A 24,670-nucleotide genomic window follows, 5' to 3' on the forward strand; every position below is an offset into this window, starting at 1 on the left:
AAATATGGGATTGTGATAGCTCCAGTTTTATTGTTCTTCTTTGAGATTGCTTTGGCTATTCAGGGTTTTTGTTTTGTTTTTTGTGGCTCCATACAAATTTTAGAATTGTGTGCTCTAGTTCTGTGAAAAATGCTTTTGGTATTTTGGTAGGGATTTGCATTAAATCTGTAGATTGCTTTGGGTAGTATAGACATTTTAACAATATTGGTTTTCTCAATCCGTGAGCCTAGAATCTCTTTCCATTTGTTTTGTTTTCAGTTTCTTTCATCAGTGTTTTATAATTTTCATAGCACAAGTCTTTCACCATCTTGGTTAAGTTTATTCCGAGGTATTTTATTCTTTTTGGTGCAATTGTAAATGAGGTTGTTTTCTTAATTTCTCGTTCTGCTACTTCATTATTAGTGTATAGAAATGCAACAGATTTCTGCACATTGATTTTGTATCCTGTGACTTTACTAAATTCATTGGTCAGTTCTAGTAAGGGTTTTTTTTGGTGAAGTCTTTAAGGTTTTTTATATAGAGTATCATGTCCTGTAAATAGTGAAAGTTTTAATTCCTCCTTACCAATTTGGATGCCTTTATACCTTTTTCTTATCTGATTGCTGTAGCTAAGACTTCCAGTACTATGTTGAATAAAAGTGGTGAGTGTGGACATCCTTTAAGGGGAAAACTATCAGTTTTTGCCCATTGAGTATGATTTTCACTGTGGGTTTTTCATATATGGCCTTTATTATGTTGAGGTATGTTCCCTCTAGACCTACTTTGTTGAGGGCTTTTATAATGAATGGATGCTGTACTTTGTCAAGTGTGTCTATTGAAAATAGAAGATTTTTACCCTTTCTCTTGTTGATGTGATGTATCATGTTGATTGATTTGTGAACATTAAACCACCCTTGCATCCCAGGAATAAATCCTACTTGATTGTGGTAAATGATTGTTTTTAATGTATTGTTGGATTTGGTTTGCTAATATTTTGTTGAGGATTTTTGTATCTATGTTCATCAGAGATATTGGCCTCTTCTTTTTTTGTGGTATCTTTATCTGGTTTTGGTATGAGGGTGATACTGGCCTCATAGAATGAATTTGGAAGTTTTCCTCCTCCTATTTTTTGGAATAGTTTAAGAAGAATAGGTATTAACTTCATTAAATGTTTGGTGGAATTTACCTGTGAAGCCATCTGGTTCTGGGCTTTTGTTTTGGGGGAGTTTGTTGTTGTTGTTACTGATTCAGTGTCCTTGCTGGTAATCAATCTGTTCAAGTTTTCTATTTCTTCCTGCTTCAGTTTTGGGAGGTTATATGTTTCTAGGAATTTATCCATTTCTCCTACGTTGTCTAATTTATTGGCATATAGCTTTTCATATTCTCTCTTACAAGTATATTTCTGTGGTGGTGTTATTTCTCTCATTTATGATTTTGTTTGTCTTTTTTTTTTATGAGTCTGACTTGAGGTTTATCAATTTTGTTGATCTTTTCGAACAAAGCTCTTGGTCTAATTTATCTGTTCTATTTTTTTAGTTTCTATGTCATTTATTTCTGTTCTAATCTTCATTATTTCCTTCTGCTGGTTTAGGTTTTCATTTGTTCTTTTTCTAGCTCCTTTAGATGTTAGGTTGAGACTTTTCTTGCTTTTTGAGATAGGCTTGTAGTGTTATAAACTTCCCTCTAAGAACCACTTTTGCTGTATCCCAAAGGTTTTGAGCTGTTGTGTTTTCATTTTTGTTTCCATGTACTTTTTGATTTCTTCTTTGATTTCTTTTCTTTTCTTTTCTTTTAAGATTTTACTTATTTATTTGAGAGAGAACGCCAGAGAGAGCAAAAGCAGGGGGGAGGGGTCAAGGGAGAGGGAAACGCAGACTCCCTGTTGAGCAGGGAGCCTGACGCAGGACGTGATCCCTGGGACCCTGGGAGGCATGGGATGCGATCCCGGGAATTCTGGGATCATGACCTGAGCTGAAGGCAGATGCTTAACCAACTGAGCCACCCAGGTGCCCCCTTCTTTGATTTCTTGGCTGATTCTTTCTTTGTTTAGTGGCATGTTATTTAACCTCCATGAATTTGTGGTCTTTCCAGACTTTTTCTTGTGGTTAATTTCTAGTTTCTTGGTGTTATGGTCAGGAAAGATGCATAGTATGACTTTGATCCTTTTGAATTTGAGGCTTGTTTTGTGACCTATCATGTGATGTATTCTAGAGAATGTTCATGTACACTTGAAAAGTGTGTGTATTCTGAACAGAGCTCATATTTAAATGCTTTATGATATTCTATTGTCCAGAACTAAATAGCATATTTAACTATCCCTTTTTCTGGTGAGCATTTAAGTGTTTTCTGTTTCTTGGTATTGCAAGTAATGCTGCTATAAACATCCTATAATCCTTGTCCTTGCAGATGCTCTACTATTTCTCCAAGAAATATACCTCAAAACAATTTCTGGATCTCAGAATATGAACATTTTTAATTTAAAATTCAAAGGTTTCCTCTTCCTTCCAACACACAAATTTACACTGTCACCAGCAGAGTTCAAGAGTGCCATTTTCCCCCATACCTTATCCAATATTGGATGCTAATGATCTTTTAAATTGTTTTCCAGCCTAATAGGTTATAAAAATGAGGTCTCATTATTATCTTAATTTGTATTTTCCTGAAAATTATTGAGGTTGAACAGTTTATCATTTGTATTTCTTGTCCTATATCCTGTGAATTGGCCATTCATACCCTTTGAATATTTCTTTTGGATTATTTTTTTCTTACTGATTTATAGGAGGTATTTATGTGTTCTGCATAGGGGCTTTTATCTTACAAGTTACCAATATTTTATTCAAATCTTGTCTTTTAGCTTTAGGATGTCTTGATTATAGAGAAGTGTGTAATAAGTATATAGTCAAAATTATCTAGGTTTTGTGTCTTACCTTCAAGGTTAAAATATACTTTTATATATTTTCCTGCAATCTCATGTTTCTTTTTTATGTTTAGCACTTTATTCTTCATGAATTAACTATGGGTACAGTAACAATCTTACTTTACTATGTTTTCCTAAATGAATTCACTGGCAGCAACACTATTTATTGAATAGCCTAACCTTTTCTCATTGAGGTGAAATGACTATATAATGAATGGTATGTGGTGGTCTGGTGCATTGATCTACTTGTCTATTCTAGGCCAATACCACGTTTTCCTTATTATTCATTATAGTTTTATGCTATTTTAATATTGGCTTAATATGCTCCCTCTTCTTTTTTTTTTTTTTTAAAGATTTTTATTTATTTATTCATGAGAGACAGAGAGAGAGGCAGAGGGAGATTCAGGCTCCCAAGGAGCAGAGAGCCCGATGTGGGACTCGATCCCAGGACCCTGAGATCATGACCTGAGCCAAAGGCAGACGCTTAACCATCTGAGCCACCCAGGCACCCATCCCTCTTCTTTTTTAAAGGACTGATAAATGAACCTAATTTGTATTTTTATACTTTTTTTCCGTGGGGTGTTGAAAACCATTTCAATCAGTTTGAACAATCGCTTTTCTCTAGGATTGCTGTAGATGCAAGGGGATGGATGGGCACAGGGCACCATCTCAGGGACCTCTGTGTATGACTGTGGTATATTCCCTGCAATGCACTCTGCTTCCTCCCTAGAAAGCCCAGAGTTTTACTTTTTTTCTTTTTCAAATTTTGCTGAGCCATTTCTTCCATTAGGGCTATCATCTAATGGAGAAGGTCACAGCACAACAGAAATAACTAAAAATACAGTGGCTATATATTGAACTGTTAATTTACATGTTATCACAAAAGAAGGAAGTCCATGTTCTTTATTGGGAGTTCATATGGGCTTTTCCAAGACTGTGGATCCTTCACATTTAGTAAATCTTATATCTTATCTGCTTTATATTTTTCTTCCAAATGTTACACAGTCCAGTTTACTCAGTGAATGCCTATATTTTCTATTAGCCTGACATTGACCAGATTCCTTGTAAACTATAATCCTGGTCTTACTGTGTCAGACTTTGGCCTTTTTCCTGAATTGGCTTTCATTATAAAGAGTTCTTTACTTAAAATACCTTTTGATGAGTCATCAAGATTAAATAGCACCACTCTGAAAATTCCTCTTGCCACCCAAACACATGCTCCTTTAACTAAATCATCCTATCTGAATTTGGTAAACAAGTTGTTCTCTTAGGCTACTAGAGATGAAATCTTCATGACTTGCCACTTAGGTTTGCCCTAAAATCAAAGGCATTAACACCAGACATTCTACAAAGAAGATAAATTAATTACGAGTTTCTTGTTCTCGTCATCTTAAACCCCTAGCATTGATTTTATCAATACATAAACTAATATCCCCTAATAAGTTTGAAGCAGAGATAAATGTATGCATTTCTTTGCATTTATGGGGTAATCAAACATTATATGCGCTTATTGATGCAGGGAAGTTTATGAAATTTCAGATAGTATCTGAATTATTTCTGTCTAGGAAGTTGGCAGAACCAACCAAGGCTAACAGTGGGCTTTTGTGCCCAAGTGTACCTGTCTTCCTTAGTAATTACTGTAGTTCCTAGAGAATTCTAGGTTTTTGCTCATGGCTGCTCTGTCTAGAGTTCATTCCTCTTCACCCAGTTAAACAAATTTCATCTTTAAGACAGCCTAGAGTCCCTAATTCCAGGAACCTTGTGCTACGCCATCGCCACCCAACCCAACACTCTTACCAATGAAGTGACCATCTTTAGAATTTACATAATGCCCCAGGTGTTTCTCCATTCATTGTTTCCACTATAATGAGCTCTCCCCGAGGGCAGGGATTTGCTGTTACTTTTGTTGCTAAGCACTTGGTGGGACATTCTAGATGTCCTTTGTGTGAATGAATACAGAAATCACAACTGCCCTGAAAGAACATTTAAAGGTGGTTCTATAGCCAAAGCTCTCCTAGCCCTCAGTGATTTCTCAGATTGTGGGGTCAAGGACTGGCTTGAATTTAAGATGGGACAGAAGTCAGAGTGGACCACAGCAATGACAGTGTCAAGCACAGTCATTAAGAGGCATAAAGAACAATTAACATGGTGGGGCACCTGGGTGGCTCAGTCAGTTCAGTGTCTGACTTCAGCTCAGGTCATGATTCCAGGGTAAGGCTCCCTGCTCAGCGGGCAGTCTGCTGCTGCTTCTCCCTCTGCCCCTCCCCCTGCTCATGTTCTCTTTCTTGCTCGCTCTTTCTCTCTCAAATAAATAAAATCTTAAAAAAAACACAATAACATGGTCACAGATCATTGGAAAATACTCTGGTTAATTTTCTGAGCCTAAAAGCAGGGTCTTGTCAACGGAATCAATGTAGTACCAATCAAAGGAGAGAACCTGCCAGTTCAGCTAGCTCACAGAGATGCAGATGTCTTTAGGACTAGAGTACTGTTAAAAAGTTCAATTTGAGAGGTGCCTAGGTATCTCAGTTAAGCTCTGCCTTTGGCTAAGGTCATGACCCCAGGATCCTGTGATCAAGCCCCACATTGGGCTCCCTGATCGATGGGGAGCCTGCTTCTCCCTCTCCCTCTGCCTGCCACTCCCCTTGCTTGTGCGCTCTCTCTCTCTCTCTCAAATCTTTAAAAAGTTCAACTTGACAACTCACTGCAGTATTTCATACTTTACCATCAACAGCAAGAAAGTATCAACCAAATGGGGTACAAACTAGTAAGATTGGGTTGAAGATGAAAATGTGCCACATCTTGTCTTTAATGGTATCTTTTTTTAAATTAACATATAATGTATTTGTTTCAGGGGTACAGGTCTGTGATTCATCAGTCTTATATAATACCCAGTGTTCATTATAACACATACCCTCCCCAATGTCCATCACCCTGTTATCCCACCCCCTCCCCCCCTCCCCTCCAGCAACCCTCAGTTTGTTTCCTAAGATTAAAAGTCTCTTATGGTTTGTTTCCCTCTCTGGTTTCATCTTGTTTCGTTTTTTTCCTCTCTTCCTCTATGATCCTCTGCCTTGTTTCTTAAATTCCACATATCAGTGAGATCATATGATAATTGTCTTTCTCTGATTAACTTATTTCGCTTAGCATAATACCCTCTAGTTCCACCCATGTCATTGTAAATGGCAAGATTTCTTTTTTTATTATGTTCAATTAACCAACATATAGTACATCATTAGTTTTTGATGTAATGTTCAACGAATCATCAGTTGCATATAACGCCCAGTGCTCATCACCCCATGTGCCCTCCTTAATACCCATCACCCAGTTACCCCATCCCCCACCCCCCTCCCTTCTGCAACCTTCAGTTTGTTTCCCGGAGTCCAGAGTTTCTCATGGTTTGTCTCCCTTTCTGATTTTTTCCCATTCAGTTTTCCCTCCCTGCCCCTGTGGTCTTCCACACTATTCCTTATGTTCCACATATGAATGAAACCATATGATAATTGTCTATCTCTGCTTGACTTATTTCACTTAGCATAATCCCTTCCAGTTCCATCCATGTCGATGCAAATGGTGGATATTTATCCTTTCTGATGGCTGAGCAATATTCCATTGTATATATATATACCACATCTTCTTTATCCATTCATCTGTTGAAGGACATCTCAGCATCTTCCACAGTTTGGCTATTGTGGACATTGCTGCTATGAACATTGGGGTGCATGTGACCCTCCTTTTCACCATATCTGTATCTTTGGGTAAACACCTAGTTGTGCAATTGCTGGGGCATAGGGTAGCTCTATTTTTAACATCTTGAGGAACATCCATACCATTTTTCAGAGTGGCTGTACCAGCTTGCATACCCACCAAGAGTGTAAGAGGGTTCTCCTTTCTCCACATCCTCTCCAACATTTGCTGTTTCCTGTCTTGTTAATTTTTGCCATTCTACCTGGTATAAAGTGGTATCTCATTGTGGTTTTGATTTGTAATTCTCCTTTTTGCTGGGGTCTTTGTCTGGTTTTGGGATCAGGGTAATGCTGGCCTTATAGAACAAATTTGGAAGTTTTCCTTCCATTTCTATTTTTTGGAACAGTTTAGAATAGGTATGATTTCTTTTTTAAATGTTTGGTAGAATCTCCTGGGAAGCCATCTGGACCTGGACTCTTGTTTTTGGAGAAGTTTTTGATTACTGTTTCAATTTCCTTGCTGGTTACTGGTCTGTTCAGATTGTCTATCTCTTCCTGTTTCAGTCTTGGTAGTTTATAAGTATCCCGGAATGCATCCATTTCTTCCAGATTGCCTAGTTTGTTGGCATATAGCTGCTGGTAATAAGTTCTAATAATTGTCTCTATTCCCTTGGTACTGGTCATGTTTTCTCCCCTTTCATTCATGATTTTATTAATTTAGATCCTTTCTCTTTTCTTTTGGATAAGTCTGGCCAGAGGTTTATCAATCTTATTCTTTCAAAGAACCAGCTTCTAGTTTCGTTGATCTGTTCTACTGTTCTAGTTTCTATTTCATTGATTTCTGCTCTAATCTTTATTACTTCTCTTCTCCTGTTTGGTTTAGGCTTTATTTGCTCTTCTTTTTCCAAGTCCTTTAGGTGTAAGTTTAGCTTGTACATTTGGGATTTTTCTAATTTTTTGAGAGAGGCTTAGATGACTATGTACTTCCCTCTAAGGACCGCAATGTCCCATAGGTTTTGAACCAATGTGTTTTCATTTTCGCTGGTTTGCATGAATTGTTTAAGTTCCTCTTTAATTTCCTGGTTGACCCATTCATTCTTTAGCAGGATGCTTTTTAACTTCCAAGTGTTTTTGTTCCTTCCAAATTTTTCCTTGTGGTTGAGTTGCAGTTTCTAAGCATTGTGGTCTGAAAATATGCAGGAATGATCTCAATCTTTTGGTATCAGTTGAGACCTGATTTGTGACCCAGTATGTGATCTATTTTGGAGAAAGTTCCATTTGCACTCAAGAAGAATGAGTATTCTGTTGTTTTAGGATGGAATGTTCTATATATATCTACAAAGTCCATCTAGTCCAATGTGTCCTTCAAAGCTCTTGTTTCTTTGTTGATCTTCTGCTTAGATGATCTGTATATTGCTGTGAGTGGAGTGTTAAAGTCTCCTACTATTAATGTATTATTATCAATATGATTCTTTATTTTGGTTATTAGTTGGTTTATGTAGTTGACTGTTCCCATGTTAGGGGCATAGATATTTACACTTGTTAGATTTTCTTGTTGGATAGACCCTTTAAGTATGATATATATAGTGTCCCTCTACATCTCTTACTACAGTCTTTGGTTTAAAATCTAATTTGTCTGATATGAGAATTGCTACCCAGCTTTCTTTTGAGGTCCGTTGGCATGGTAAATTGTTCTCTATCCCCTCACTTTCAATCTGGAGGTGTCTTTAGGTTCAAAACGAATCTCTTGTAGACAGCATATGGATGGGTCCTGCTTTTTTATCCAATCTGAAACCCTGTGTTTTTTGATGGGAGCATTCAGCCCGTTCACATTGAGAGTAACTATTGAAAGATACAAATTTAGCGCCATTGTATTGCATGTAAAGTCCCTGTGTCTATAGATTGTCTCTGTTAATTTCTGGTCTATATTACTCTTAGGGTCTTTCTTCTTTTGTAGAATCCCCCTTAATATTTCTTGGAGGGCTGGCTTGATGGTCACATATTCTTTCAGTTTCTGCTGGTCCTGGAAGCTCTTTATCTCTCCATCCATTCTGAATGACAGCCTTGCTGGATAAAGTATTCTTGGCTTTATGTTCTTCTCATTTAGTACCCTGAATACGTCTTGCCGGCCCTTTCTGGCTTGCCTGGTCTCTGTGGATAGGTCTTATGTTATTCTGATGTTCTTCCCTCCATACATAGGAAATCTCTTCCCTCTAGCTGCTCTCAGTATAGCTTTCTTGGCTTTAAGATTTGCAAGCTTCACTATTATATGTTGGGCTGTTGGTCTATTTTTATTGATTTTGGGAGGGGTCCTCTCTGCTTCTTGGACATGAATGCTTATTTCCTTCCCCAGATTAGGGAAGTTCTCAGCTATGATTTGCTCAAATATAGCTTCTAGTCCTCTCTCTCTCTCCCCACCCCCTCAGGGATCCCACTAATTCTGACATTGTACTGTTTCACGGCATCACTGATCTCTCTAAATCTATTTCAATGGGCTACTAGCTGCCTATTCCTATCTTCCTCAGCTTCCTTCCTTTCTATCAGCTTATCTCCTAGATCACTGATTCATTCACTCTGGCTGTTAGAGTATCCAGTTTAGACTGCATCTTATTCATAGCATTTTTAAGTTCAGCCTGATTAGATCTCATTTCTGCCAATAGAGATTCTGTATTGTCACTAATGCTTTTTTCAAGCCTAGTTATTGATTTCATGATTGCTATCCTGAAGTCTATCTCTGACATCTTGCTTATATCCATATCCATTAGTTCTCTGGCAGAGGATAGTGTCTCTGAGTCTTTGTTGGGAGTTCCTCCTCTTAGTCATTCTGTCAAGGGATGGCTGAGTGAATGAACAGAGTCTAAAATATCAACCACGACCCAAGCAAAATGTACCTTAGAAAAAATCCAAAGTGGCCAAAAGCTAGCACAGATACACAACCAAAGCCAAGATGATCCAAAACAATAAAAAAAGAAAAAAGGGGAGGGGCAGGGAGAGAGATGATAATCTCTCAGGATGAACAAAGCAGGGTGATCTGCCTGTCCCTGAATGATTTTTAGTCTGTGTGTTAGAAGACACTACCCCTCAAAATTGCAAAGAAATCAGAAATATATATATCAAGATAAAATTGAATAGAGTGAAAAATGGGCTAGTATGGGGCATAAATCTTTAAAACATAGATGTAAAAAAAATAAAACTTACAAAGTGACTTAAAAACATAGGTTAGGAAATAAGAATCTATTTGAAATGGGAACAGGGTGAAAAAAAGAAAAAAAATAAAATAATAAATGTAAAATTTTAGCCTGAAGTATAAGTGAGTTGTGAAGGAACACCTGGAGCTCCCTGTATTTTCCCCTGGCGCTGGAGTTTTTACAGTCCTGTGGGAAATAAGCTTATCATTCACCTGTTCTTCCAGTCTGTCTTCTAGGGGAGGGGCCTGCTGCTCAGCTTCTCAGGGGTGTTTGCCTGGATGGAGTTGCCCCACCCCTTGTCAGGGGGATGGGCTTAATGTGAGCTGGTTGGCCATGTGGCTTTTGTTCCCTGGTGTCTTTCCACTTCTCTTTAGAGGGTCAGAGCATATATGACCCAGCAGGAATCTCCAGCCCTAGAGCCACAAGATTGCGGTCCCCCCAACCCTTCAACAAATCCTATAGGTCAAACTGTCTCCACCTCTGTGCCTACCAAACTCTACAGACTCATGCAATTCATGCCCGCTGCACCTCTCCTGGGGGAATCATGGGGACCTGTGAGCGTCTCTGTGCTTTGTGACTTTGCAATTACTAGCAGCTGTGGGCTCGTGCGTGTACCCTCTTCTGCAGCTCCCAGGCCACGCTGGGTGCTGGCCCAGTGTCCCTTCAGGGGTCATACTGCCCTGTTGCCCAGTCATGGGCGTGGGTTCTTTGTGAGCCAAACTGCCAAAACCCGTGGCTCCTGACAGCTGCACCTCTCCCAGGGGAGTTATTAGGACCCACAAGCATTTGTGCACTTTGTGACTTTGCAATCACTAGCAGCCAGGGCTCACACATGCACCCTCTTCCACAGCTCCCTGGTCATGCTGCATGCTGCCCCAGTGTCCTTTTGTGGGCCACACCACCCTGAGAGCTGTTGCCCTGTTGTGGGTACAAGCCATTTTATAACTCCCCTAGGATGTTAAACAGCCCACACCTTCTAGTCCTTCTCAGGGTGGTCAGGCAGAGGGCAGTCTCCACCGGCTCGGCTTGTGGTTTATGGTGACCAAAGCTGAGAGTCTTCTGGGCTTGCTGACCATAACCAGTCTCCCTGCCCCATTGCTTGGGCACTCCATCAGTTCAGCCTCCCCTATTCTTTCTGAGACTCCTGGAATCCTGAGACCACAATAACCCACCTAGAATTCTGCCCTGTTCATCCCCTGTGCCCTTTTCAGAAGGGGGTGCCTCTCACTAGAGCAGATTTCCAAGGGTCCCGATTTTTTGCTCCAGTGTTATATCACTTTCCGGTAGCCAGCTCATGGAGGCTCCCTCCCCCCCAGTTTATCTTCCAATATTTCCCCCAAAGATTCAAGGTTCTGCACCTCCTACCTTGCAAAAAGTAGTCGTTTTTTCTGCTTGTGGAGATCCAGATAAATCTTCTTACATCTCAGGTTGAATTCATGTGTGTTCAGAATGGTTTGATAGATAGCCAGCTAAATTTGAGGGACTAGATGAAACGTGGCTCCCTACTCTGTTGCCATTTTGCCCCCAGCCAAGATTTTTTTTGATGGCTGTGTAATATTCTATTGTGTGTGTAGTGTGTGTGTGTGTGTGTGTGTGTGTGTATACACATATATACGTATCTTCTTTATCCATCTGTCAGTAGACATCTGGGCTCTTTCCATAAGTTCAGGTATTGTAGACATTGTTGCTATAAACATTGGGGTGCAGGTGCCCCTTCGGATCACTACATTTGTCTCTTTGGGGTAAATACCCAGTAGTGAAATTGTTGGGGCATAGGGTAGCTCTATTTTCAACTTTTTGAGGAACCTCCATACTGTTTTCCAGAGTGGCTGCACCAGCTTGCATTCCCACCAACAGTGTAGGAGGGTTCCCCTTTCTCCACATCCTTGCCAACATTTGGCATTCCCTGACTTGTTAATTTTAGCCATTCTGACTGGTGTGAGGTGGTATCTCATTGAGGTTTTGATTTAGATTTCCCTGATGCTGAACAATGTTGAGCACTTTTTCATGTGTCTGTTGGCCATTTGGATGTTGTCTTTGCAGAAAGGTCTGTTCACGTCTTCTGCCCATTTCTTGATTGGATTATTTGTTCTTTGGGTGTTGAGTTTGATAAGTTCTTTATAGATCTTGGATACCAGCCCTTTTATCTGTAATGTCATTTGCTAATATCTTCTCCCATTCTGTTGGTTGTCTTTGGTTTTGTTGACCGTTTCCTTTGGTGTGCAAAAGCTTTTTATTTTGATGAAGTCCCAAAAGTTCGTTTTTGTTTTTGTTTGTTTTTGTTTCCTTTGCCTTTGGAGACGTGTCTAGCAAGAAGCTGCTGTGGCCAAGGTCACAGAGGTTGCTGCCTGTGTTCTCCTTTAGGATTTTGATGGACTCCTGTCTCACATTGAGGTCTTTCAGCCATTTTGAGTCTATTTTTGTGTGTGGTGTAAGGAAATGGTCCAGTTTCATTCTTCTGCATGCGGCTGTCCAATTTCCCCAACACCATTTGTTGAAGAGACTGTCTTTGTTCCATTGGACATTCTTTCCTGCTTTGTCGAAGATTAGTTGACCATAGAGTTGAGAGCCATTTCTGGGCTCTCTATTCTGTTCCATTGATCTATGTGTCTGTTTTTGTGCCAGTACCATGCTGTCTTGGTGATCACAGCTTTGTAATAGAGCTGGAAGTCCGGAATTGTGATGCCGCCAGCTTTGCTTTTCTTTTTCAACATTCCTTTGGCTATTTGGGGTCTTTTCTGGTATACCAACAATGAGAAGAAAGAGAAATTAAGGAGTCGATCCCATTTACAATTGCACCCAAAACCATAAGATACCTAGGAATAACTCTAACCGAAGAGGCAAAGGATCTGTACTCAGAAAATGATAGAATACTTGTGAAAGAAATTGAGGAAGACACAAAGAAATGGAAAAACGTTCCATGCTCATGGATTGGAAGAACAAATATTGTGAAAATGTCTATACTACCCAGAGCAATCTACACATTCAATGCAATCCCTATCAAAATACCATCAACTGTTTTCACAGAACTGGAACAAATAATCCTGAATGGTATCCTTTTAATAGACAGCTTGAGATTTGGTATTTATTCATCTATTAGTATCAATTGTTACAAGCTCTAAAAGCTTGACATTTCAACCTGCAGTTGATCTTCATGAACGCTAGGTGGCACTTGTGTGTCTCTACAGGGAAACCATCTAGACAGAAATTTTTAAGTAAGAAACATTTGACAAATCACCAGATTAACCCAAGGAGAAATGGAATATATGTGTTTCCTTGACACATTTTTGTGAGCAGATCAGAAAATTTTATCTTGATAAATTCTATTTTCTCCTCAATTAGGAAAAGATAACATTCTGATATCTGTCTAAATATTCCCGTATCTAAATTTAAACTCATATATAAGATTATGGACATGGACTTAATAATCAAAATGTGCATTGTGTATACATGTTCATGTCATTCCAAACCTCTGAGTGCCCACATGCGGTAAAAAGTCAAGACATATCTTAGACTTCGCCTCCTTCTCAGTGTAACTGAGAGACATCTGTTTCCTTACAAATTTTGGGTTACATTGCAAATCTAGCTGCCATTAATTGAACACAAGATGGCACAAAACCCAGCCCCAACCAGTTCCTGGGTTTTCCCAATAGTTGAAATTGATGCCACCACACTTAGAGCCTTTTTTTTTAACCTTTTTTGACCTGTTCTTGTGTCCTCATTAAGACCTATACACAAATGCATTACTGATAAGGGGGAAAAAAATAGCTCACATGTCTATTAACAGTAGAAGAAATAAATTGTGGTAGGTTCATAAAATGAAATGCTATACAGCAAGGAAAATGAACAACTATAATATCGATTGAAATAAGCTGGACACAGAATATAGGATTCCATTTTTATAAATTCAAAAATAGGCAATGAATCAATGGTTTTAGAAGTTAAGGTAGTCGTTAAATTTGGGGAGGAGGTGAGATTATTAATTCAGAGTGGGTACAAGAGGAACTTCTAGGTAGTAGTTATGTTCTTGTTCTTCAACTAGATTTCTTCATTTTGTGATAGTTCATTAAGCTATATATTTATAGTCTGTTCACTTTTCTATATGTCTGTAATACTTTGAATTAAAAAGTTACAATACAGGGCGCCTGGGTGGCTCAGTCATTAAGCGTCTGCCTTCGGCTCAGGTCATGGTCCCGGGGTCCTGGGATCGAGCCCCGCATCGGGCTCCCTGCTCAGCGGGAAGCCTGCTTCTCCCTCTCCCACTCCCCCTGCTTGTGTTCCCTCTCTCGCTGTGTCTCTCTCTGTCAAATATATATATATATATTTTAAAGATCTTATTTATTTATCTTTTTAAAAAGTTAAAATATAAATCTTTTTCTTAACATCTCTGAACAGGCCAGAAATTTAAAATCAACAGGCATGAGATTTTAGGATCTATCTAAATGCTATATACATAGCAAAAGCTATGTAGATCAGTTGACTGATTTCATCTACTAATTAAAACTATTTTGATATGCTGGCTGTGGATATTTTTGTTATAAATTTCTGAGCGCAGAAATAACATGGGGTCGGTCTAATGTGAATAGCTTTTTGTGGTCTGTCACGTAGGGAAAAAAAATCAGGGTGAGCTGAATAGATGAATATCTGAGAAAGGATGCTTTCTAGGAGGAAGTTCTAGTTTTTTCTAATGCCTTGGTAATTTGACACCACCCACCACTTCAACCAGGTCTAAGCCCACTTCTCCCCTCCCCCACTCTCTTTTTGGCCACACCGTAAGCCATACAAAACCCCTTGTAGTTCTGCTGACCCCTTTATGTGGACCACTACCCCTGCCCCCCATTGTTCCACGTGTCCAATGCTGGGCATTTATCGCTTACCTGCTATGCTCATTCCATCTACTTCACAGCTGCCACTTATTCCCCAGATAGCACGGCCAATCCTGGCACATTAATCGGGCACTTAACACATCTATGGACCTGTTTCCTAGGAAACTATAAGCTTCTAAAAGGCAGATTCAAGTATCCCAAATACCTGTCCCAATGTTGAGCACAAGGTAGATGCTAATGCGTATTTTTAGAACCCAAGATCTGTGAGCAAGAGTATGTCCCTTAAAGGGATCTAGATGTTCCCTATTTGGCATTCCTAACCTTCATACATTGTCAACAGTATGAAACACAGGTGGCTTTAGAATCTGCAAGACTAAGAATGAAAATAACTTAGACTGCATTGTCCCAATAAATACACAGATACCTATGACTTCATAAAATTTTTATTTCCCTGTAGATCCCATTGATGTTTTAATATTGAAAAACTTTTTAAAAAACATTTTAATTCCAGTATAATTAACATACAGTGTTATATTAGTTTTAGGTATACACTATAGTGATTCAACAATTCTCATCTCACTGCTCATCATGATAATGTACTCTTAATCCCCTTCAGTTGTTTCATCCACCCATCTCCCCTCTGGTAACCATTAGGTTGTTCTCTATAGTTAAGAATCTATGTTTGGGGGGGCCCTTGGGTGGCACAGTCAGTTGAGCATTGAACTCTTGGTTTGGGCTCAGGTCATGATCTCGTGGGTAATGGGGTGGAGCCCCATGTCTGACTCCATGCTCAGACTCCATTCTCTCCCTCTGCCCCTCCTCCCACTCACACATGCACACACTCTCCCTCTCTAAAATAAATAAATCTTTAAAAAAATATTTTCTATTTGTATCTTCTTTGTTCATTTGTTTCTTCCACAGATGAGCAAATGATGGTATTTGTCGTTTTACTGACTTATTTCATTTAGCATTATACCCTCTAGATCCATCCATGTCGTTGCAAATGGCAAGATTTCATTCCTTTTTATGGCTGAGTAATATTCCATTGTGTGTGTGTGCGTGTGTGTGCGTGCACGCGCACACACATGCACACACACACCACTTTGTTCATCTATCAGTGAACCCTTGGGTTGCTTCCGTAATTTGGGTATTGTAAATAATCCTGCAGTAAGCATAGAGGTGCATATAGCTTTTCAAATTAGTGTTTTTAGGGCACCTGGGTGGCTCAGTTGGTTAAGCAGCTGCCTTAGACTCAGGTCATGATCTCAGGGTCCTAGGATTGAGTCCTGCATCAGGTTCCTTGCTCAATGGGGAGCCTTCTTCTCCCTCTGCCTCTGCCCGTCCCCCTGCTGTACTCTCTCTCTCAAATAAATAAAATCTTAAGAAGAATTAGTGTTTTTATGTCCTTTGGGTAAATACCCAGTAGTGGAATTACTGGAAAATATAGTAGTCCTATTTTTAATTTTTTGAGGAATCTCCATACTGTTTTCCACAGTGGCTGCACCAGTTTGCATTCCCACCCACAGTGCACAGTGTTCCTTTTTCGCCACATCCTCGCCAACACTTGTTTCTTGTGTTTATTTTAGTCATTCTGATGGGTGTGAGTTGATATCTCATTGTGGTTTGGATTTGCGTTTCTCTTGCGTTTTTTTTTACTTCTATTTTTTTATTGTTATGTTAATCCCCATATATTACATCATTAGCTTTAGATGAAGTGTTCCATGATTCATTGTTTGCGTATAACACCCAGTGCTCCATGCAGAATGTGCCCTCCTCAATACCCACCACCAGGCTAACCCATCCTCCCACCCCCCTCCCCTCTAGAACCCTCAGTTTGTTTTTCAGAGTCCATCGTCTCTCATGATTCATCTACCCCTCCGATTTCCCCCCTTCATTCTTCCCATCCTGCTATCTTCTTCTTCTTTTTTTTCCCTTAACATATATTGCATTATTTGTTTCAGAGGTACAGATCTGAGATTCAACAGTCTTGCACAATTCACAGCGCTTACCAGAGCACATACCCTCCCCAGTGTCTATCACCCAGTCACCCCATCCCTCCCACCCCACCCCCCACTCCAGCAACCCTCAGTTTGTTTCCTGAGATTAAGAATTCCATTTTTAGCATCTTCCCATGTGGCTGTTGGCCATCTGTGGAGAAATATCTGTTCATGTTTTCTGCCATTTTTAAATTAGATTATTTGGGGGTTTTGGTGTTGAGTTGTATAAGTTCTTTATATATTTTGGATACTAACCCTTTATCAGATATGTCATTTGCATATATCTTCTCCCATTCAGGAAGTTGTCTTTTAGTTTTGTTGATTGTTTCCTTTGCTGTGCAAAGGTTTTGTTTTGATGTAGTTCCACTAGTTTATTTTTGCTTTTCTTTCCTTTAGGGCATATATCTAGAAACATGTTGCTATGGCCAATGTCAGAGAAACCACTGCCTGTGCTCTATTCTAGGATTTTTATGGCTCCAGGTCTCACATTTAGGTCTTTAATCCATTTGGAGTTTCTTTTTGTGTATGGTGTTAGACAGTGGTCCAGTTTCATGCTTTTACAAATAGCTGTCCAGTTTTTGCAATACCTTTTGTTAAAGACACTGTCTTTTTCCCCTTGGATATTCTTTCTTGCTTTATCAAAGATTAATTGGCCATATAAGCATGGATTTATTTCTAGTCTCTCAGTTCTGTTCTTTTGATCTTTGTGTCTATTTTTGTGCCAGTACCAACTGTTTTGATTACTACAGCTTTGTAATATAACTTGGAATCTGGGATTGTGATACATACCTTTTTGTTCTTCTTCAAGATTGTTTTGGCTATTTGGGGTCCTTTGTGGTTCCATACAAATAGAAAATTAGGATTAAATTTTTTAGCTTTGTGAAAAATGTTGGTATTTTGATAGAGATTGCATTAAATTTATAGATTGCTTTAGGCAGTATGGACGTTTTAATAGTATTTGTTCTTCCAATCCATGAGCATGGAATATCTTCCCATTTATTGGCGTCACCTTCAGTTTCTTTCATCCACATTTTATAGTTTTCACAGTACAGGTGAAACCTAACCTTGGTTAGGTTTATTCCTGTTTATTCATAGATATTTTATTCTTTTTGGTGCAATTATAATAGGACTGTTTTCTTAATATCTCTTTGTGCTGCTTCATCAGTGTATAGAAATGCAAGAGATTTTCACACGTTGATTTTGTATCCTACAACCTTAGTGAATTCATTTATCAGTTTTAGTAGTTTTTTTGGTGGAGTCTTAAAGAGTTTTCTGTATATAGTACCATGTCTTCTGCAAATAGTGAAAGTTTTACTTCCTCCTTACCAATTTGGATGTATTTTATTTCTTTTTGTTGTCTGATTGCTCCAGCTAGGACTTCCAGTACTATGTTGAATAAAAGTGATGAGAGTGGACATCCTTATCCTATTCCTGACTTAGGGGAGGGGAAGAGTTTTTAGTTTCCCCCGAGTATAATGTTAGCTATCGTTTTTTCATATATGGCCTTTATTATGTTATGGTTTGTTGCCTCTAGACCTACTTTTTTGAGGTTTGGTTTTTTTTGTTTTTTTTTATCATGAATCATGAATGGACATTGTACCTTGTCAAATGCTTTCTCTGCATCTATTAAAGTGATCTTTTTAAAAATAAATCCTATCAATAAGAGAAAGGATTGTGTTGATTGATTTGCAAATATTGAATCACCCTTGTATCCCAGGAATAAATCCCACTTGATTGTGGTGAATGATTTTTTTTGTTTGTTTGTTTTAATGTGCTGTTTGATTTGGTTTGCTAATACTTTTTTTTTTTTTTTTTTTTTTTTTTTTTTTTAGGATTTTGGCATCTATGTTCATCAGAGAAATTGGTCTGTAGTTCTCTTTCTTCATAGTGTCTTATCTGGCTTTGGTATCAGGGTAATGCTGGCCTTATAGAATGCATTGGGAAGCTTTCCTTCCTCTTCTATTTTTTGAAATAATTTCAGAAGCATAGGTATTAATGCTCTTTAAATGTTTGCTAAAATTCAACTGTGAAGCCATCTAGCCCTGGACTTCTGTTTGTGGGAGTTTTCTGATTACTGGTATCATTTCATCGCTGGTAATTGGTCTGTTAAAATTTTCTATTTTTTCCCCCTGATGTTTTGGGAGCTTATGTTTCTCAGAATTTATCCATTTCTTCTAGGTTGTCCAATTTGTTGACATGTAATTTTTCATTGTATTCTCTTATTATCCTTTTTCTTTCTGTGATGTTGGTTGTTATTTCTCTTTCATTTCTCATTTTCTTTGAGTTGTCTCTCTCTCCCCACCCCCTCCCCCTTTGTCTCTGTCTCAATGAATCTGGCTAAAGTTTTATCAATTTTGTTATATTTTCAAAGAATCAGCTCCTGGTTTCATTCATCTGTTCTATTAGGGTTTTTTAGTTTCCATATCATTTATTTCTGCTCTAATGATTATTATTTCCTTCCTTCTACTGGTTTTGGGTTTTGTCTGTTGTTCTTTTTCTAGCTCCTTTAGGTGTAAGGTTGGGTTTATTGGAGATTTTTCTTGCTTCTTGAGCTAGGCCTGTATTGTTCTTAACTTCCCCCTTAGAACAGATTTTGCTGCATCCCAAAGAATTTGGACCATAGTGTTTTCATTTTCATTTGTCTGCATGTGTTTTTTTTAATTCTTCTTTGATTTCTTGGTTGACCCAGTCACAGTTTAGTAGCATGTTATTTAACCTCCCTGTATTTGTTTTCTTTCCAGATTTTTTTTCTTGTGGCTGATTTCTACTTTCATAGCATGGTCGGAAAAGATGCTTGGTATAACAGCAAACTTTCTGAATTAGTTGAGGGCTGTGAGGCCTAACATGTGGTCTATTCTGGAGAATGTTCCATGCACACTTGAAAAGAATGTGTATTCTGCTGTTTTAGGATGGAATGTTCTGAATATATCTGTTAGATCCATCTGGTGGAATGTTTCATTCTAAACCACCCCTTCCTTGTTGATTTTCTATTTAGATAATCTATCCATTGATGTAAGTGGTGTGTTAAAGTCCCCTACTGTTATTGTATTATTATGAATGTTTTTCCTTTATGTTTATTATTAGCTGCTTTGTGTAGGCTGCTCCCATGTTGGGTACATAAATATTTACAATTGTTTTATCTCCTGTGGGATTGTTCCCTTTATGATTATGTAGTGTTATTCTTTGTCTCTTGTTACAGTCTTTAAAGTCTCTTGTCTGATATAATTATTGCTACCCACTTTCTTTTCACTTCCATTTACATAATAACTGCTTTTCCATCCCTTTACTTTCAATCTGCAGGTGTCTTTAGTGCTGAATGAGTCCCTTGTAGGCAGCATATAGATGGGTCTTCCTTTTTTTATCTATTCTGTCTCCCTATGTCTTTTGATTGGAGCAGTCAGTACATTTATATTCAAAGGTAATTTTGATAGGTATGTACTCATTGCCATTTTATTACTTGTTTTACAGTTGTTTTTTGTAGTTCTTCTCTGATCCTTTTTTCTCTTGCTCTCTTCTACCATGGTTTGGGGGCTTTCTTTAGTGATATACTTGGATTTCTTTCTCTTTATTTTTTACAAATCACTGGATTTTCATTTGTGGTTACCATTAGATTTCTATATAACATCTTGTGCATATAGCCATCTATATTAAGTTGATGGTCGCTTATGTTTAAACCTATTCTAAAAGCGCTAAATTTTTACTCCTCTTCCCCTCCACCACATCTTAGGTATGTAGTGTCATAGTTTACATTCTTTTATTTTTTGAATCACTTGATTGATTTTTACAGGTACACTTAATTTTACTGTTTTTGTGCTTCTTCCTTTTCTTATTGCAGCTGATGGTCTTTCATTCCACTTACATTACATGGAGGGCTGGTCTAGTGGTCATGAATTCCTTTAACTTTTGTTTGGGGAACTCTTTATCTCTCTTTCTATACTGAATGATAGCCTTGCTGGATAGAATATTCTTGGTTGCAAGTTTTTGTCTTTTCACCACCTTGTGGTGGCTGCTTGCACATTGCCACCCTTGTGGTGCTAGTTGGGATACACACCTGGGGAAGGTGTGTTGGAGGGAGGGAGTCCACAGGAGAACTCGGGCATGAAGCACACTGATAGCAAGGTAGGTGGAGAGTGTTGGACTTGTGCTTGTTCCCACAGATATCCCTGTATCTAGGCTGGGGGGCAGGCAAGGGAAGTGGCACCTGGTAGCTCTTTTGTCCTAAGAGAAGTCTTCCAAAGATCCCTGGTCCTCCGGCATACACTCTGAGATTAGTAAATAAATCTTTCCATCTACTCCAGGCATCTTTCAAATGGCTGCTTCTATGCTGTATCTCAGAGGGTCTGTTGGTTGTGCTGTCTCCTTAAAGGCAGAACTCATGAAGTTAGGCCCCTGTAGTTTTCAAAGCCAAATGTTATCAGGGATTTGTCTTCTCAGTGTGAGTCCCCTGCACCTGGGGTGGTTGCTGTTAGGTCTGCTCCTCTCCCTTCTGTGTGCCTGCAGCATCCCTCCCTCACATGGACCTTCCTGCAGTTGGGCTCCTGACCTCATCTCGACGTGGCCTCTTCTCCACATTTGCTTTGGAGAATCTGTTCTGCCAGTCTTTGGGTCATTATTTACACTAACTGGGTGTTATCTAGGTGTATTCATGTGGCAAGGTAAGCCTGGGATCCTCCTCCTCTGCCATTGTCGCCCAGTCTTAATTTTGGAAAATCTTACCAAGTTGGTGGCAACATGAAACCATTTATTCATGTATATCCAGATCTCTAGTCATTCTGTACATGTTTATTGAGTAACTAGTATATGTCCAAGGTGCTAGAAGCATTCAGGTATTTTGAGTTGGGGTGGGAGGGTGGGTTTTCCTGGCGTGTCTCACATTTACCAGCTGGCCTGAGTGGAGTTGTAAATAGATGTTCTGGGATCCAAAAGCATGATTACTTTGAGTCTGACCTGCTGATTTGTCTCTTAAGTCCCTTCCTTTCCTCATGATTGGCAATTTTATCTCTACCTACAAATTCTCCACCTCTACTTACTAGAATCAGTTATAATCTGAGAAAGGAAATTTTCACCCAGTTGCAACCATGCTTCCACGCAGCCTTTGCATCATAGTCCTTACCAGTCTGACGTGCAGGCTGCATTAATGCCCCGAGGCCTGCTGCGGCAACGCCACCGCCTGGGTTACTCCAGCTTCGTACGTAGCAAGTCTTGAAATCAGGAAGAGTGAGTTCTTCAACTTTTTTCTAATTGTTTTAGCATTTCCATTAATTTTAGGATTGGTTTGTTCAATTCTTCAAAACAAGGGCATCTATATGCATAAGGAATATTGGTCTATAGTTTTTTTTTGTGGTATCTTTGTGGCAGCCAGCATTAAATCTGATTTTTAAGAAACCTATAAAATAGAGAAAAATTATAACACACTACTCTGGAACGAATTTCTTATCATTAAAGTAGCATTGGTGAAGATTAAAGAACATTTCAAGTCAAGACATTAAAAATCAGTGTTAACCATGGGGCCTAGGTGGCTCAGTTGGTTAAGCATCTGACTCTTGATTTTGGCTCCGGTCATGATCTCAGGGTCCTGAGATCAAGCCCCATGCTGGCATGGAGCCTGCTTGAGATTCCCCCCTCTTTGCCCCCCCCCTTCTCCCCCCCAAAAATAGCATTAACCTGAATTATGATAGAAAGTAGAAGAAAATCATCTTAGCAATGAAGACTTAATTACATTATGCTCAAATAAGAACAGATTTTTTGGGGGGGAGTCCATCTCTTTGAATTTTCAGGATTAATTTCTGGCAGTGGAAGCTCTGGACCCAAACCCAGAATATTTTGAATTTTAATTGATATTCCTAACTTAAACTCTAAAAAGGTTGTGTTAATTTACAAGCAAAAAATGCTATTTCTTTGGATACTTAACAATCCACATCTTTGCTAACACGACGGGTAAATGTGTTTTAATTTTCATTTTCTAATTCAGTGAAGTTTAATTTAGTTTCCAGCTTTGTAATTTTGGTTTCTAGCTTTATCCATTTTCAATTCATTACCTTTTTAATTTCTAATTTTAGCCATATGCTTGTTACTAGAACAGCCTATTGTTCTTCTATCATTGTAACATCCCATGGAATCTCACTGGAGATTGGAAACAAGAGTTTTTAGGTCTCAGACCTTCTCTTTTAACCGTCAAAAAGGTAGCGTCCTACCTGCCTCTTGAGTTCTCGAGTTACCAGATTCCCTGTCTGAGTGAACAGAACTTTTTTTCAGCAGTGTGATATGCATAGAGAACTCAAAGTTCCTATTTTGATCTAATTTTCTTTTAATATCTGAGTTCTAGCTCTTCTATTTATAATCCATTTCTGACCTTTGGACAAATCTGTCTAGTCCTATCTTTGTAAGTCCTGGTTTCAACTTATGCTATCAGGGAATTGTCTCACTTAGGCTCTTGGTAGATATGCTACCCTAGGCAGGTGCTGGTCCTTGACAGGGAACACACAGTTATAGCAAGAAATGTTCCACAAATGGTATCTGATATGGTCCAGTTAAGATTAATCTTAACTATACCTTAATTAAGATTAATAAAATCTCGTTCCTTAGAAATAATTATCCACTGACCTAAAGTCAACAAAAGTTTTTTCCTGATACTAAAATATATAATTGTTTGGAGGGCAGGGGGAGTAACTAACTTGAAATAAATCAGAAAACATCTTCACATTAATCCTTCTTCTCATATACTTCATATTTGTACTTAATGCCTTTCTCCTCCTGGACATCAGAAAGAACACCTGCATATTCTGGCAGAAGTTTATGTTTCTCCAAATCAATTTCTTGAAAAAATACGTTACTTTCAAATTCCTGCATAATCCTTGTCACAAATAGTCTAAGATGGCCTGGTTTGTTCATGGCTTCCTTATGAACAGAACTGCCTCCCGCTATCCAAACCATGTCCACTTTGTTTGCTAATTCTGATTGCTCAATAAATTTTAATGCATCATCCAGACTTTTGGCAAGAAAATGAGCTCCTTGTGGAGGTTCCTTGAGGTCTCTGCTGAGAACTAAATTAATTCTGTCCTTCAAAGGTTGATTCTTCTTTGGAATAGAGAACCATATCTTCCTACCCATAATCACCAAATTCTGTTTACCTTCTACTGAGGAGGTTGTGGTCATTCTTTGGAAAAACATGAATTCATTCCTGAGCGGGGGCCAGGGCAAGTCCCCGTTCTTGCCGATGCCCGTGTTCTGGGACACAGCGGTGATGCAGTTTAGCCTACGAACCATGATAGGAATCATGACAGCAGCTGTAAACACCTCCCAACTAGCTCACCAAACCGGGATTACCCCTCCGAGCTTGGCGTGAAATTCAAGAACGATTTAAGTGAATATATTGACAGACTTTGAGGAGGATAATGAAAACAGCCTAGGGAACTGAAAACAAAGAGGTAAGAAGGATACAAGAGGAAGTAAGAGAGATAGAAGATAGGGAAAGAACAGCCAACAGAAGAAAATCAGCAAATTATTTTTTTTAATTATATTCAGGAGAACTTTTTAGAAATAAAAGGTCTGCATCTACACATGAAGAGTCCATTGTATACCTAAGAAAACTGAACTGTAATGTTCAAGTTTGAGTCCTAGCCTTACAAACTATTAGACTCAAATGAATTTTTGTTTTTAATTTTTACCTGGAGGCTCCAGGTAAAAATCTAGATCACTTGCCAGACTGATTTTTGTTCTCTTGTTATGCATGTATATACACACATCCTGCCGTGGAGTTGGGTTAATAGCAACTATTGCAACTATTTCACTTGCCACTTACTACCCTGTTTGGGGGTTGAGCATCTGAGTGCAAGAGGTAAATCACAGGTCTGTTCTAATTCCACGGATGTGGAAATATTCTTGGAACTAAAGGTATGTTTTTCTTTCACTCCCTGGGTTGCATAAGGAGTTCTTAAAACCTTTCACCTTGCCATTTTGTTTCTTTTTGTCCTTACTTAGACATGTTCTAGCATGTTCTACAGTTCAACAATGATTTACACTGTGTGCTGCTACATCATTATTTCTTTACCTTCATACTCAATTTGTTGTTGATAGT

General features: G+C 38.7%; 1 protein-coding gene across 1 annotated transcript; it reads right to left on the bottom strand.

The window, feature by feature from the left end:
• Nucleotides 1-22,546: 22,546 nt before the first annotated feature.
• LOC118009856 (dihydrofolate reductase-like) lies at nt 22,547-24,162 on the bottom strand. Its single transcript, XM_035003865.1, has one exon. The coding sequence runs from the start codon at nt 23,869-23,871 to the stop codon at nt 23,296-23,298; it is 576 nt and encodes a 191-aa protein (XP_034859756.1). The 5' UTR covers nt 23,872-24,162; the 3' UTR covers nt 22,547-23,295.
• Nucleotides 24,163-24,670: the final 508 nt, after the last annotated feature.

Source organism: Mirounga leonina, unplaced genomic scaffold, assembly GCF_011800145.1.
Source record: "Mirounga leonina isolate KUSES-001 unplaced genomic scaffold, KU_Mleo_1.0 Mir_128, whole genome shotgun sequence".
Classification (NCBI taxonomy): Eukaryota; Metazoa; Chordata; class Mammalia; order Carnivora; family Phocidae; genus Mirounga; species Mirounga leonina.